The 15,788-nt window shown below is 36.8% G+C and overlaps 1 protein-coding gene across 1 annotated transcript; it reads right to left on the reverse strand.

The window, feature by feature from the left end:
• Positions 1 to 549: 549 nt before the first annotated feature.
• NLN (neurolysin (metallopeptidase M3 family)) lies at positions 550 to 15,349 on the reverse strand (the record flags this gene model as incomplete). The annotated part of the gene is made up of 8 exons (XM_010153432.1): positions 550 to 911; positions 4,256 to 4,392; positions 4,884 to 5,012; positions 6,322 to 6,508; positions 9,560 to 9,761; positions 11,082 to 11,448; positions 13,649 to 13,784; positions 15,189 to 15,349. Coding segments are annotated over 8 exons (1,454 nt in total), but the record flags the coding sequence as incomplete, so codon positions are not given.
• Between the last annotated feature and the right edge of the window lie 439 nt (positions 15,350 to 15,788).

The following is a 15,788-nucleotide window of genomic DNA, read 5'->3' on the forward strand; positions in this document are numbered from 1 at the left end:
TGGCAGTGTTGATACAATTTGGAAAACAAAGACCTGATTGGCGATCATCTACAAGAAAGAAAAAGTGGTGGAAGAACTTCCATGGACCTAGATTTTGGCTGGTTTTCCTCAATGAAGGGAAAAAAATGCTAGCTCAAATGGTATGGTTTGGCGTTTTTTACTTTTTAGTTATACTGTATAAATTTATAAATGATACAATAACTAAACATGCATCATAATGAAGTCTAGAAGCGTCACACAAGTATCTCTGCTGTAAAGCTGTCTGGGGCAGGTTCTCAGACTTGAAATTCATCAGGAAGCTAGACTGACCCAAGCCATGATTAAATTAAACACACTTCCTGTCCATCGCACACATTTGTGAGGCATCAATAAAACAGAAGAATACAGAATAAGAATGAATCTGTTTCTTTTATTGCTGGTAGTGTCTTTTTTATCCCCTCCAGTTTTAAAATTCATTCACAAGACACAGATTAAGTGCATATATTAAAAGAGAAACATGGCATCCACTCTCCATACTGATTAGTATTATTTTGTAAGAATTCAAAAATTTACCATCCAAATTGCTCAGTTTCTGCACATCTCAGAATTTTTTCCCCAGATGTGCTGCATTTTGTAGTCCTATGCAATTAAGAAAAAAAACCCCTCACATTTTTATTTATACAATTTAAAAAATCATGAAAAAGTGACCAATTTCCCTCGAGTGATACATAGTTAAGATGTGAAATACACTGACAGGTCATTCCATACTTATATGCCATTACAAAGGAAACACAACTTTACTGAACACATAATCCCTTACTCAACAGGAAAGCTCTCTGGCTTGGTTTACGTTCCAAGAAATTCTGTAGCATATCCATCCCATCCAAAGATCCTCCAGGTTTCAAAATGAAGTTTCTGTATTTCATACCAGCCTGATAGAAGGTAAAGCAGAGTGTTAATTTATTTTGCAAACTGCCTCTTTTCTGTATTTGCCGCATATTTAAAAATCTACTCATTAAACATCTTCCCTCCTTCCAGATTTTCTTAATGCCATACCAGGATACACCACAAGTGTAACTTAGATCTGGTGGAAGAACTGAAGGGAGCAGAAATTTACCCTATCCTCAAAGAAACCCTTTTGCTTGTGATTTCACGCTGTTTTGGAGGTTACAATCACAGCTCATCTGGAAGACATTCTATAAAGCACAACAAATGCACAGTCTCCACACAGTCTTCAGTGATGGATTATCCCTGTGACCAAATGGCAGGAAAAGAACATTAATTCTCTCCTAATGGATGATTACTCTTTTTTGAAATCTCTGTCTGGAAGAGAGAGATGATAGTTCAGAGATAGACAGATACAGCACTGAGGAATGACATGGTACATACACACATATTATATGCAGTAATACATATGATATATACAAACACATCTAACTCCCCTATTAAAGTATCTGGAAGTAACAGAGACTTAGCTCAGGTTTTACTTGCAGGAAGAAACATTATTACTTCAAAAGGAACGGATTCCTTTAATAAGAATGAACGAAGCTTCTGAGACAACAGTAAGTAACGAGGACTTTCTTAACAGGAGGTCATATTTTAAAGAACGTATCTGGAGAATGTTGGGCTTCTGAGACATGACTATCAATGAGAAAAGTATTATGTTGCATGCATATGTTCCAGATGCTTCTGATATGGAAGAAAACAACGTTCTTCCTTTCAGTCACTGTATATACACACATATACTTCCCCCACACGTCAAAGCTATGAGATTACAGGGTTGCACTGCTTCCTGATAGCTGTACTGCAAAAACAAGCATAGGTCTTTTTAACTGGTGGACTTAAATGCCTTACCAGTCACACTGTCCAAATTAACAGCTGGAAAAAACTAAAATTAAAACCACTGCAGCATTGCTTATACTTCAGTACTTGTGTCAGTTTCCTGAACATCAGCAGCAAATGAAGATTTTTTGTTTCCTTGTAGTTTTAAAGTGTTATCTGTGTAGGCTTGAGCCTTCGCTGTTGTGTCTCCACGAGCCAGCACATGGCTCAGTTCTAGGGAGACCAGAGGTTATTTCAGATAATGTGCCAGAATTGAGGAGTGTGACAACCGTGAAGTTAGAGCTAAGTGTCTGCTGAAGAATTTTTATAGATACAGTCTCTGAAACTAGTTTATGTAACTGCTGCTCAAAACAGGAGGAAAGGATTTATTCTAACAGGAAGAAGTAAGACAAATTTCTAAAAGCCCTAGTCATAATACCGTAACTGTTTTACTCTCCTGCTGTTCTGAAGAGTAGTCTAAGTCTAGATATAATGAAATATGAATAACTACGAAAATCCTACTGGTATCTAGTATTTGTTTATAAAAGACTGCTTGTCCCATCCTGTGGAACGTACATGGAATGCAAATAAGGAAAATGAGTTGAAGGAGAACCAATTTGAGAAGACAGCATTGCTCTGAAGAGGGAGGGAAAATCTCCACAGAGTTGTATCAGCATTCAAGCCAAGCGTGTGCACGCACACATATGCTGGAAAGTGAGTCACGCACACACACAAATAATCACTCTGCTTCCTCACTTCTTAGCCTGGATAGCAGACTTCACCTTAAAAGAGGCACTGGATGCCTTTTAGGTGAACCATAGCAAATATTATCTCCCAGCATAATTAAATTATTCTCAAAGCCTCCCATACGCAGACAAAGAAAACAAAAATCCCCACCAAAAATAAATCGGAATAAAAGGCACTTTCATGCCTCAGGAGAAGTAACAGTCACAGAGCAAATGTGGCAAACTATAGCTTAAGCTTTTGGCTATACAATTACTAGAAACGAGTTTTGAGAGTAGGGCATACAACTAAGAGAAAAAAGGTCTGTGATGACACTGGAGGCATGTGCATGTGTCACAACAGGAAACTGACACAAAGACCCACACGTGTGGCATCAGCACCCTTATCCATCTCTCCCAATTGCAAACAGTTACAAAACCCCTCCAAATTTCACTCCTCCCTCAAATGCCGTTTTTAAGATCCATATGAACAGCATTTTATTAAAAAGTTATTTTATTCTCTCATTTAACTTGCCATTTCTTCTCTCCTACTCTAACTAGTCACAGCATTCCCACTGAACAAATAAGAATGCTTATTCTCACCTGTAACTGTCATTAACCCCCACCACTTCAAAAATCAGTCTTGCCTTCCAAACCTTTTGTCACCTGTCATCTCAAACTATTCAGCTTGCTGCTTGTCTTCAGAACACCCATTTGGGTTTTTATTGGTCTAACCACTGCTTCAGTTTTCTAGCCCCTACCCCATCTCCTCTTTGGGCTCTTCTCTGTGTCCAGGTCAAAGTCTAATGTTGTTTTCTTTCTTCACCCTCCAGACGGAGGGACAGATCTACAGGTTCTGGTTGCTGTGATTAGGAAAGAGAGGAATGAAGGCAGATTCCAGGTGAGGAAGAGGGAAGTCAAGCACTATCTACTCTGTCCTTTACTTCTTTCTTGTATCTACTGAAGGGAAGAACTAATGCTGGCTTCTAAATCCAGAAGACAGATAAGAGGATCAGGAAGACTGAAGGGTCATTCTGATGATAAAACTGCAGTATCTCAATTCACAAGCCTAATACTATTATCTCTGAAAAATAAAAAAGGTTGCCAGAATTGGCAGGACTACATAGCCCATCACAAACTACCCTTTCTTCCTGATGGAGACAGATGAGGCTGGAGAATTACACACGGGAAAAAAACACCCAGAAAATCTAGAACCTGTTGATGATTTGAACTTCAAAAGCCACTTAGGAGAAAAACAAAAGAGGAGAAAAACTATGTTATGCTGTGCTGTGAAAGAGAAAGCTCAAAATAAATTCAGTTTTCTAAATAACTACACAGAAGTACCACACACTTGAAGTACTGTTAATGGGAATAGAGCATCGTTATCATACAGCTTTCAAAGCAGAAGAATATCCACCTGCTCTTGCACTGGAGGAATAGTTTTAGTCTAAAATAAAGAGGAAGGCATTAGTCAATGTGACACAATGACTTAAAAGGCTCAGATCTTAAATACATGACTATGTAAGAATTGTGTTAAAATCCAAGTGCCCTTGGAAATTTTAAGATGATTTTCTAAAGTCATTAAATTATTCATCTTTTTGTTTGTTGATGTGAACTTGGCAGGCACAGAAGTAGTAATCGAGATGTTATACCTATGGATCATGATTTTAATAAATGTGGTTTCAGAGGCAAAGTGCCACATAAGTCTTCAGTAAAAAGTATTTGTCACCTACCTTTGGATTCATTATTCCTTCTTGCTTAAAGCAGCTATAAAAAATGTCCATGGAAAACACTTCACTCCACAGGTATCCATAGTACTGACCATCATAGCCACCTGCCAGATGTCCAAAAGTAGCTGGCATGTTTGTTCCTTGAAAAGCAGATTAACGTTAATTTATTTAAATCAAATGCAGTTATTTCTTTAATGCATACATTACTTGACCTTTAAGAATGAATTAATAAGGAATTTGTATCAAATACCTTGAAACTTCTAACATAAAGGGTCTGAGTATGCCTCTAAAAGTATTGACCATATTCTGTTGACTACAAAGGAAACTCAATTTCTCATTTTAGACTAATTGCACATCCAACACAGACATCACAGAACATCTAAAGTGGTATTCACATCACGTCACTCTAAAATATAACCTGAAAATGGTTGTTTTATGTTTACCTTCATCATCCTTCAGAAGAGATCATTAAGATTACCCCAAATTTCAAAATAATTATTTCAGCTTCACCAGGTAGATTCTTATATAAACAACAACTTGGGTTTTTTGTACGCCAAGCATCATCAGGAAAGGCAGGCATGTTTATTCAAACCATTTGGACACGTCGTATAAAAGCTTCATACTGACATACCTGGGGTGGCAGGAATTCCTAGAATCTCCATACAGTATCTGGCATATTCATCTGCTGGGTCAACAGATGGCTTTGTATGCAGTGCCTGGTCAACTTTGCTCAAAACAATCTGACGGAGGGTTAAAAGGCCTAATGGGATAAGAACATTTAATTATCGTCGAAGTAGCTGGACCTTCTTTAGCACCTTTTGCTCAAAGATCTCAACATGCACCCTAAATTATTAGAATTTTAACTACTGAAAAAACTTTGAGTTATGTCATTTTCATCTGAATTGCTTCAGGTACAAAAAGTTGAGATGCGTATTTCTAAGAAAGGAATTGTCATTATAAATTCAAATGTTATGTTCCTCACAGATCAAAACCAAAATAAAGCAGATAATTTTAAATGCTGAAATCTGCTTTTAAATTATGTTTTCAGCTGTCTTCACTTCCAGTATAGCATTTCATTCCAACTTGCAGGGATGGTAGTAAGTGTATCTACCCTAAGACACTTTAAAGAAGAGCAAGAACTGCTGCTGCAACCACTGCAGGCTTTTTTGAAGAATCTACAAGATAGAAATCGTTACTCACACAACAGGCTTATATAGCTACAGCGCCTAAACCAGCCAGAGGACAGGGACTTCCCGTTCAAGGACAGTGAAGCAGTATGAAATAAACAGCAATGGGTGAATGGCAAATTGTACCATAAATGGTTAAGACTATGATGCCGGGAAGTCCTGATGACAGGGAGAGAGGAGGGAGAGTGACAAATTAACAGTGCGATGATAGGTAATGGCATGAAATTACAATCTCACTTTGGAGATAGATGCAAGGTGGTACAAGACAAGGATGGAGAAGAGAACTGGAACCTTAGTTTGGGAAGGCAGTGTATCTGCTGAGAAGGCAGAGAACACGGACTTAAGGTTCTGGATTGAGTATTTAAGAGGCTGTTTGAGCAATGCAGGGCTACAACATTTCTGTCTGGGCTATGCTATGTACATTCAGTAAACCTGCAAACGACTTTAATATCTGTCAAGTGCCATGTGCAATAAAAATGTAGGCAATACATGAAGAAAATCCATTTTCATGCACAGTGCTTGCCATGGGCTGCCAGAAAAAAAAAACAAAACAGAAAACCCAGGACCTTCCCCCCTCCCACCGGTTTTAAATGCGCAAGGTTGGCAGGTAACAAGGTCAGATGGAGAGGAATGCAAAGGTATTTTAATCTTTTAGGTAGCCTGGAAAAGCAGAGCTGCTACTGTTCCTGCAAATGGTAGTATCTGTCATCGCAGCCCTTACTAATGGTGGTACCCACGCAAATAAGCCCAGATAGACAGTGATAAGTGTACACACCGAAGAAATGCAATGGGCTTGTTATGTCTGCCTTTAACATTTCCCACCTATTTTTTTAATGATATATTTTTATACATATACTGAACAGAGAGAGGCGAGAGTTATACCTGTATTAGCCAGCCTAGAGGCAGCAAGTTTCTCAAGAAGAGTGTCTGCAACGTGGCTCTCATCTTTATAATGTCTTGACATTTGCTGTAGTGGTTCTTTTTCCCACACCCAGTTTTCAAACACTTGTGAAGGTACCTCTACGAAGTCCGTTTCCACATTAGTTCCACTAAACCTAGCAAAATCAGTCTAAAAGGAAAAGCCACTGTATTAAACGAAAATAGAAGACAAGATTTCTAGCAGAATAAAAACTTCTAGCAGAATATAAACTTCCAGATGCCAAAATTCCAGTGTTAATCACAGCAAAAGAAATTATTTGAACAGTTCAATAAATAATAATAATCATAAAAGATTAATTTTAAAGAAAAGAGAGCAAAAATTCAGATGTAAGACTGTTACCAAGGAAAAAAATAGATTACTCAGTACTTATTTACTACATTACTGTGTGAAACAGTACTACAGTTTTCTTAATGTTTTCTCAATTTTTACCCTTTAGGATATGACAGAAGCATACTGTTTCTGTGATGTCTTATGTTAATGATAATTTGCACATTGTTATAAAATTCTGTTTTATTACCTCAAAGCAAAATAATAAACTCCAATTATACACTTATAATTTATTGTATTAGAATCTACTATACTGATTCAAAGATGCGACTTGACCAACTTATCCTATTAAGCTTTGTCTTAACTGTCTTCATTCATAAGGCATATGGTTAACACATAGCACAGTTCTCAGGGCCAATAATAAATGGCCTGAAATAAAAGAATCCTAACAACCCTCCCTGTGAAAGTTCTCCAAGTCTGACACTCAATCATTGATATAAACATCTTTTTTCTTAAAGCCAAGCACATGAGAGTTTTTTATACTTTACTTTAGTATCGACAATCACTTCATGTTTAAGAAGCCCCCTCCTGCCCAATTTTGAAGAAAAGTATGGTACAGTTAAAAATCTTCATTATAATATATTCCAAACCCATGACATTTCTAGAAAGAAATAGTTACTTTTGAAAGACAGTTGTTAAAATGTCAACAGAAATCATTCTGTCTCAATGCATGCTTGTCCTGCAATAAGTCTACCTCCTCTTGCCAACCCAATTTTATTATTCTTCTCCCCTCAGGAATATTCTGACAAAATGTTTCAAGTGCTAAAAGAAAAAGAGAATTCTCAGTTTACCAAACTCCCTCTCTAACAGCTGTATATATTCTTAGATTCCATCCTTCACTGGGGAATAGATGCCCACAGGAGTACTGGCTTTTGAACTTACTTTCTTGCAGGGTTACAAAAGAAAGAGCATATATAACATAGAGCATACACTGAACTCCAAGCTGTGTCACATGCACCTATCTTCCTTTCATGTCTTCAGAAGAACAGCAGAAAAGGAGAAAAACATTTGCCTTCATTCACATCTGTGGGTTACTGTGTAACAGGCTGGCCCTTCTTACTGTACTTGCTGAACAGCAGCTATGAAGAAAAGCTAGGAAGCATCAGCTGGGAAGAAATGGTGATTAGAAGCAGCTACAGCAGCAGGCAAGAGGCGTACAAGAGTTTGTTGGCCTCCAGACATCCTCATTTACCCACATGTACATGTATCACACTAACAAAAAATACAAAGACATTTGGTTCAAGGTACTTGAGTAGCTCTCCTTCCCCAACGGCCTGAACAGATCCCCTCCCTGCTCTGAGAACTCACTTTCCAGCAGACCCCCAGTACATAACAAGCAGCACCAGTCTCCAAAAGCTGGCCTTTTCCAGCAGCTCACAGAATCCCACCTGGTCCGATCCCCACATACTCTTTAAATGTCAAGTTTTAACATGCTAACCAAATCATCATATGAAAACACAATAGTGCTTCACACACACAGATCCCAGAGTAAAGGATGTTCTTATGTGGGACAAACAAGTTATTTGCAGGTGTGCAAGTAACAAGTTACATAAAATACAACAGCAGTAAGCTATGCGCAGAGAAACCATGGCACAAGTGGGAGAGACAACTGGAAAGCAGGTTTCCCTGACCTGTGTGCAATTCCACAGCCAGTGAAGTACATGAGCATTGGAATTGTTGGCTTGGGCTGCCCTGAAGTGTCTCTGCAACACAGAGGCACATCCTCATTGGTTATCAAAATGTTGCGGTCAGTTTTGTGCCAGCGCTGAATGCATTTAATTTATTAACTCCTTCTAGGTGGTTTAAAAGAAACAACAGGCCTTATTTCTCAAATTTTGAGCTCAGAAACACCTGACTTAGGAGGAAAATGATCAAATAACAATTAAATTTCAACCTCCAACATGATGCAAAAATACCTAATCAAGTCTAGCTACTTGTTGTGAAATTTGCTTGAACATCAGTTGTTTAATTCTAGATTTAGTATATGGATTTCTATGACTTTGCTTCTTTATTCTGCTGTCCTAGTCTCAAGGTCAAGAATTAAAATCTAATGTGTTTTCTCTGATTGTATTATTTGGTAGTTGTTTATAAAAAAGACAAAAGCAGTCCTACACAAAGTCTGGATTTGTAGTTAATTATGCAGATTTTTTGGTGAATGATTACTGGACTTGTCTATGAAACATAAAATTTTCATTAGACGAATAATAAATTTATCGTCTGGCAGAATCAATTTTACATGCAAGTAAACATGAAACCAACAACTTGATAACTTTACTGACATCTTTCTTATGCAAAATCTGTAGACTAGTTTCAGTTCTTTCTGGTGACTGTGAGACTCCTGACTGTCAGACAGGAGAGTAGAAAACAACAATAGCTCAGGCAAGACTTGTTTCATGGTTTTGATGTCGAGAGTGGTAGCTCTCAGTAGTAGAGCTGGATTCACAAATCACTTGCGTTCCTTGGTACAGCAACCTTTTCTTGCTTCTAATATCTAGCATGCTACTAGAAGTAAAACCAGCCCTCTGACAGCTCTGACAGAACCCAACACTACACACCTTCTTGAACTTAGACGTGGATCCATTCACTTGTCACAGGTACCTGCATGGTGCAAATGCAAATGTATATGTTCCTATGAAAATGTTTTTCCTAAGAGGGTGTACTCATTGCTGTAGTTTTAAATAAATATTAAAAACAAGCAAAAAAACCCCTACCCAACCTGTAACTTTGAAAACCAACCAAGAAACTGCGTGTATACTTCACTAAAATTAGAAACCACCAAAACAGACTTACACCTGGCTTTGAGACAGTGGAGAAAGGGATTAAGTCTTACAGCAGATCTGAAACATCACTAACCTGTGCACATATCTGATGCATTACATGACCAAATTCATGGAAGTAAGTCTTCACTTCATCATGTTGCAGCAATGATGGATGATCCAATGTTGGTTTTGTGAAGTTAGTTACCAGGGCGGCTACAGACATCATTCTGCTGCCATCAGAGAGAAGACAGCCGGGTTGGAGACCAAAGCATGCTGCATGCCCATACTTTCCCTCTCTGTGTAAGAAAATATATCAGACACTATCTTCAAACCACAAGCCTGCTCACCAGAATGGCGAAGCCTATTCAAGAACAGGGACAATCAGTCAGTGTCTCTTTAGAGGAAGAAATTACATCTTTTCATGACTTCTAAGACTCACTAAGTTTAAGATCCTGTTAAAAGCACAAAGGGTAAAACCAGGACTTAAATAGCATTAGTTTCAGATTCACAGCAGCATTTAGAAGAATATGATTTTTACTTAAATACTGGAAGTATATGCACTTTAAATGACAATTCTATTTTAAACTGCTACTGTAACAGGAAGGACTATGTTCTGTCCTCTGAAGCAATAATTTTACTTTCATTACAGGAGACAGAAGAACAGAGTTTACTGCATTTTCAGTGTGATCCAAAAGTTTAAAGAAAAGTTTGAAATTTTTGCCCCAAACCTGAGTAGTTACCTAGGTAGTTAAGTCAGAAGAGTCTTACTAACAAATAGTTTCAGCAATTCACAAAGGGGAAAGCAGGTAAACAGGTGAAGGAGATAAAGCATGCTTATCTTAAAAAGACCAATTTATGTACTGTTGTATTGACTAACCTAATTTCTTAGCCCAAACAAGCCTTAAATCAATTTATATTAAAAAAGGGTATCAGACAATTCATTAATTGCTAAAGAATAGTTTTTAAAAAACACCAAAACAAGACCAAAACTAATGAGAAACAGTCAAAAAGGATTAGCTATGAATAAATCCTGCCAAATCAGCCTAGTGTCCTAATCTCTGACAGAATGCAGATGAAGCTGTAAATATCTTAAGAGAGACCTAGAGTGCTACAGAGATCAACCTGGAAGTACACTTCAAGGTGTGCTCAACAGGAATCTATTCTTGGTCCTGATCTATTTGATATTTTTTCTGATAGTAAAGAGGAACTGGGATAAACTAGGAACACTTGGCAGATAGAAATATAACTGATCTGAACAGACTGGAGTAACAGTTCAACATAAATAAAAAATAAAACACAGTATTACAGCTGGGAAGGAGAAAGTTCACAGAGGCAAAAAATTATGGACAACTGACCAGACAGCAATACTACAGAAAACGAACAAAGTAGTAAAACTTCATAAGCCAAATATAAGCAAGAAATATGGTACTACTGAAAAAAAAAAAGAAGTGTAAACAACCTGAAAACAGTCCAGAGGGCAACTTAATGAACACAGTAATAGTCTTGTCAGTGGGACAAATATTTACTTACAAAGACATTTAATTTCAACCATACCAGCAACTCACTAAGATCAATTACATTTTAAACACATAAGTAAAACACTAAGTCATAATTACCTGGGGTAAAGGTCCAAATAGAACTGCCCTATCATTTCTCCTGTTGAATTATCCTTTACTGTATAAAGAGTTACACTGTCGTGCCAAACATGAGCACTTTCCACGCGCTCAAATACAAGTCCCAGCAGCTTCTGGTAAATATTCAGTAAGCCTTCTGTAACAGCCTCAATTGGGAAGTATTCCTTCAGCTTTTCTTGATCTATGGAGTACTTCAGCTCTTCTGTTTTGTTTATATAATAATGAAGATCCCATGCATTGATTGTTTCATCATAATCAAAGTTTCTTTCTTTACACTCCTTTTTCTTCAAATCTAGAATGAATTCCCTTTCTTCCTCAACCAACGGCTTTAGCTTCTTACTCAAATCATCTGAAACAAATATTTCATTGGAATCAACTTCTGTGTTCCTTAATTTAAGGTGTTTTCCTATCAAATGCACTCATAACTTCAAGTACATGCTAGAGTTTTCCATTTGTTGACTAACAGCAAGTAAACTGTTTGCTTTCTTGTCTTAATGAGTTTTAATTGCAGGCATGCTGTAAATAATACAGGAGTCCACATAAGCCTAGCAGTACTGTGAAAGGTTTTGGTAAATTTAGACTTTTTCAAAGACATCAGAAATGGAAAGTAATACCAGACACTTTTGCTTGAAGCCTTTGATTTTATTTGCCTCATGTAATCCTAGTTATCTTGATGTGTTTCTGCAGAAACAGCCAAATGCTACAACCACTATTAGTTATTGGAAGTGAAAGACAAAATTCATATACTACTTCTTACAAGATTTTTCAAAACAGATTATGACCTACTTCTAGCTAAAGTGCTGTAAAAGAACAAGAGACTAAAGAGTTCTTGCCTATATGATGGCTAGCTTCTAGAAGACCAAAGCCACAGGATATTAATCTCTATGATTCCATTTTTTTCCAGTATAGCTTTTCTTGGACAAGAAAGGGCCACAGCCCTATGAATACAATATATTGAATATAAAATATTTAAGCTTGCTGCAACTCCCAAAGTACACACTGTACTTAGTCTCTTCTGTGTATTTCTGGACTACCAAACACATTTGTCTTCCTTAAGAATTCAGGTTAATGTTCACTATTGGTACCTAGACTGGAAAATTTAGGAGTTGCCACTCTTGCTTCTAGGTAAGCTGTAAGGCATTTACATGACTGAACTATAGTTTGCAGCTTGTATTGCGCTAAATTCCTAATATGTCATACGACAGAATGCTCTTCTTCCTGGCTGTAAGATTGGCTTGTGAATATTGATTTAAAACATGAATATATATAAACAAAGTAAACCAAATCATACCGTCATGCTTGTAGCAGAGGATATAGCAAAAGAACTAAATTAAAGCTGATAATTAATTTTATGAACATTCTCCCTCTATTATTACCATGAATTATGACATTTATGAATAAAAGTATATGTTCTCATACTGTAAAAAGTTCTAGTCACAACAACTGCTAAATTATGAGGCATGTCAGCTTCAAAACAAATTAAAAACACAGTATTATGTAAGCCCATTTTGAATTACAAAAACATAACGGATAGAAAGGTGTCCAAACTATTTTAAGTACACTTAAGAAAAAATCAGGTGATTCTAACATTTAATAATAAATAAGAAGTTAGTGTAAGTCATTGACAAATATATGAATAATTGGTATTGCCAGACATGGAGATGAGCTCACACCGTAACAGGAAAAATGCAACAAAATTACAGATTAAGAAGAGGCACATTTGAATCTCTTTATTGGTGCCTAAGTACAAAAACTGCACTACCACCGAACAGTCTTTATTGCTGTACTAGATTTTTTTGAGGGGGTTTATTTATACGATATATCAACATATAAACCTAAGTGGTGTTAGGACACATTAATAAAGGAACACATACTATTCTGTGGAACTACACAATTCCAGGAAGTAGAGGTTAACTCTATGCACAAATGTAGGCCCACTGAGGTCAATAGGATGACTATAAATTTGTAAACTGCTTAGTTTAAAATTTTCAAGACGTCCGTTTTTTCAGATAAATTCCATCAGAAAGCTTTTTCATGTCAGATTTAATCTATCATTCCAGATTTAATTATTTAATTCTGCTCATGGAAGTTGCATCATCACATACTGTAATTACTCTTAATGCAGTTTTGTCAGAAAAAGTCACAAAGGCTACAGATGCAATAACGTGCAGCTAGTTTAAGGGAATGAAAGCTGCAACTGTGATGGAGCCTCTTGAACATACAAAATTGCTTACGCTGCTCATGTTATTCTGGTTCTAAACTAGGATAACTGCATTTTGGGGCAGAGAAAGACATAACTGCCTGCATGTATTTGCTCTCACAAAGCAGTTACTTTCAGATTTTTTTCTTGTGCTTCACTGTTTTGGAGCAATTGCATTTGTACAGCTATGGTCTAAAAAAATACATGCCAGAACAGAGGCAACAGGGAGTTCCTTTTCTATCTAACCATGGTGGACACCGTGACCCAATTATGTATTTAAATTTATCTTGGCTGAGGAGTCATGTTGCCACAACAAATATAAAATTATTGTTTATAAATAACAACAAACCTAAGAAGGCTGTTACGTTATCTGTGCTCTTTGCAGTGTTGACCTCCAGAACAAAGTTGGCATGTGTATTATAACCAAGAAGCTCTGCTACTTTTGCCCTTAGTGGAAGCAACTGCTGAAGAATTTTTGTGTTCTCCTAAAAAAGAAAGGAGGCAAATTTGTAAAGTGAAACCAAAAACCACATGCTATCAAAACAATTACCTGAATAATATCTGCAATCATAAAAAACAGCAAACATTAAAATAAAACACTTTAAGATGTATATATAGAATATGTATTCTTGTAATTTTTTTGTCACAGCATTTGATTGCAGGCAGCTAGTTTTCCACTCAATATGAGTCATTAATCTCCCTAACACAATTTATCTGTTTTAATTAATCTAAAGATAGACAATTTCCTTTTACAATAATAACAACTCTTCGACTGTTACGAAGAGTTTATTTTCTTTATCAATCATTTAAGTGTAAAAGATAACAGGAAAGTGGCTGACAGCAGGCTTAATTGCTTGTTAGAGGTGAAGACAGACTGCAAAGCTATTGCGCCAACGTTCAAAGTTGGTTGCAAATTTCCCTTTTCTGCCACTCTGACAATAGCAGTCAGAGAAAGAGATCTGAAATATAAACCCCAGGCCCTGACCTAAATGTGGTGGAGAATCTTTGAGGAGCTGAAATGTACTATATTAGCCTACAGTTCTGGAAAAGTGAGATTTCTCAGGGAAAGGCTTTTTTTTTTTTTCCCCAAGCACTAGGTTTGAAGATTGTGTTGCAGTTTTAACAGAAACACCTTTAAGCGTGCTGACTTGCACAGTGTCCAGTTCTTGGAGACATTTTGCTTTATGCTGTACTCTTCACATTTCCCAGCACTTCGAGTACAAAAGCCCAACTCTGACATTGTTCTCTAATGAATGGTTGGTACAATTACCTGAATGACACTTCTTCTACTTTTTCTATCCTTTTAATTATTTTTGCACCTGTCTTGGTGTCTGGTCTCACCAGTATCAAACAAATTATTTGTGAAATTACTTCTTCTTTTTATGAGGCACATTTCCAGCTATTTTTCAGATAATGAATCTTTTATTAAAAATATTTTTTAAACATCTAATTAAAATTCTCATTAATATGCAATGCATTAATTTCACATTTAATCACCTGTATTTCATAATTAAAATGTGTGCTTAAGTAACCCCTCTCATTCTGAATAACCCCAAAGTACTGCAGAAGCTACAATCCAACATCCTTCTCTGGGAGGTAAGTGCCAGGAAGCAGCTGCAGAACATTGTAGGGGAATTTGGCAAAAAAACTACTTCTATTAACAACACAAATGAAACTTTAAGATACGTACATACACACAAATGGACAATCAACTTTTAAGGTCTCCAGATATCAGAATAAACTAGAGGAAGGAACTGTTAAAGACCACACTGATAAGTTTTGATTTCATAGTACTAGACACCATATACAACTCAAATCTAACATTTGAATGTCTAGCTCCATTTTTCAGCTCTGTCATTACCCTGTAGAACAGTCAATATGTGACATACCTCTTTGCATCTTGAGTTAAAGGCAGATTCCATTTTTCTCCTGGTTTCTGAAATGCAGCACTTCTTCATGACAGGAAAATAGTTGGCATACTTTAAAGTAATTTTATATTTGTCTTCCTCAGTTTTCTCTAAACTCTTAATAAAGTCATCAGGAAGGCCTTCTATGGAACAAATTTAATAAACAATGTTTACCAGAATTACCCACTCCCATCTCCTTTCGGGAGATTGTTGCATTTGTTTTGCTGCAATCTAATTCTACATCAGAAATACCCACAGAAATATAGCACCTCTTTTTACAACTATTTGCTAGAACTTCTTCAAATCATAATCAAGCAAAATAAAAAGTGCAAACACTTGTGAGCAAGAGAAATATATGTAAAGCTATCAGATAAAAACTCAGTATGACATAAAAATATCTCTGGTGTTAATAAAGCACATTTTATGCCATGTCTTTCAGATAATGAATCCCCAAATTGCCAACTGCATTCTGGGCTGTGCCAACCGTATCCTGGGCTGTATCCAGAGAAGTGTGGCCAGCAGGTCGAGGGAGGGGATTCTCCGCCTCTACTCTGCTCTTGTGAGACCCCACCTGGAGTGCTG

The sequence above is a fragment of the Eurypyga helias genome, unplaced genomic scaffold (genome assembly GCF_000690775.1).
Source record: "Eurypyga helias isolate BGI_N326 unplaced genomic scaffold, ASM69077v1 scaffold4896, whole genome shotgun sequence".
NCBI classification, from domain to species: Eukaryota; Metazoa; Chordata; class Aves; order Eurypygiformes; family Eurypygidae; genus Eurypyga; species Eurypyga helias.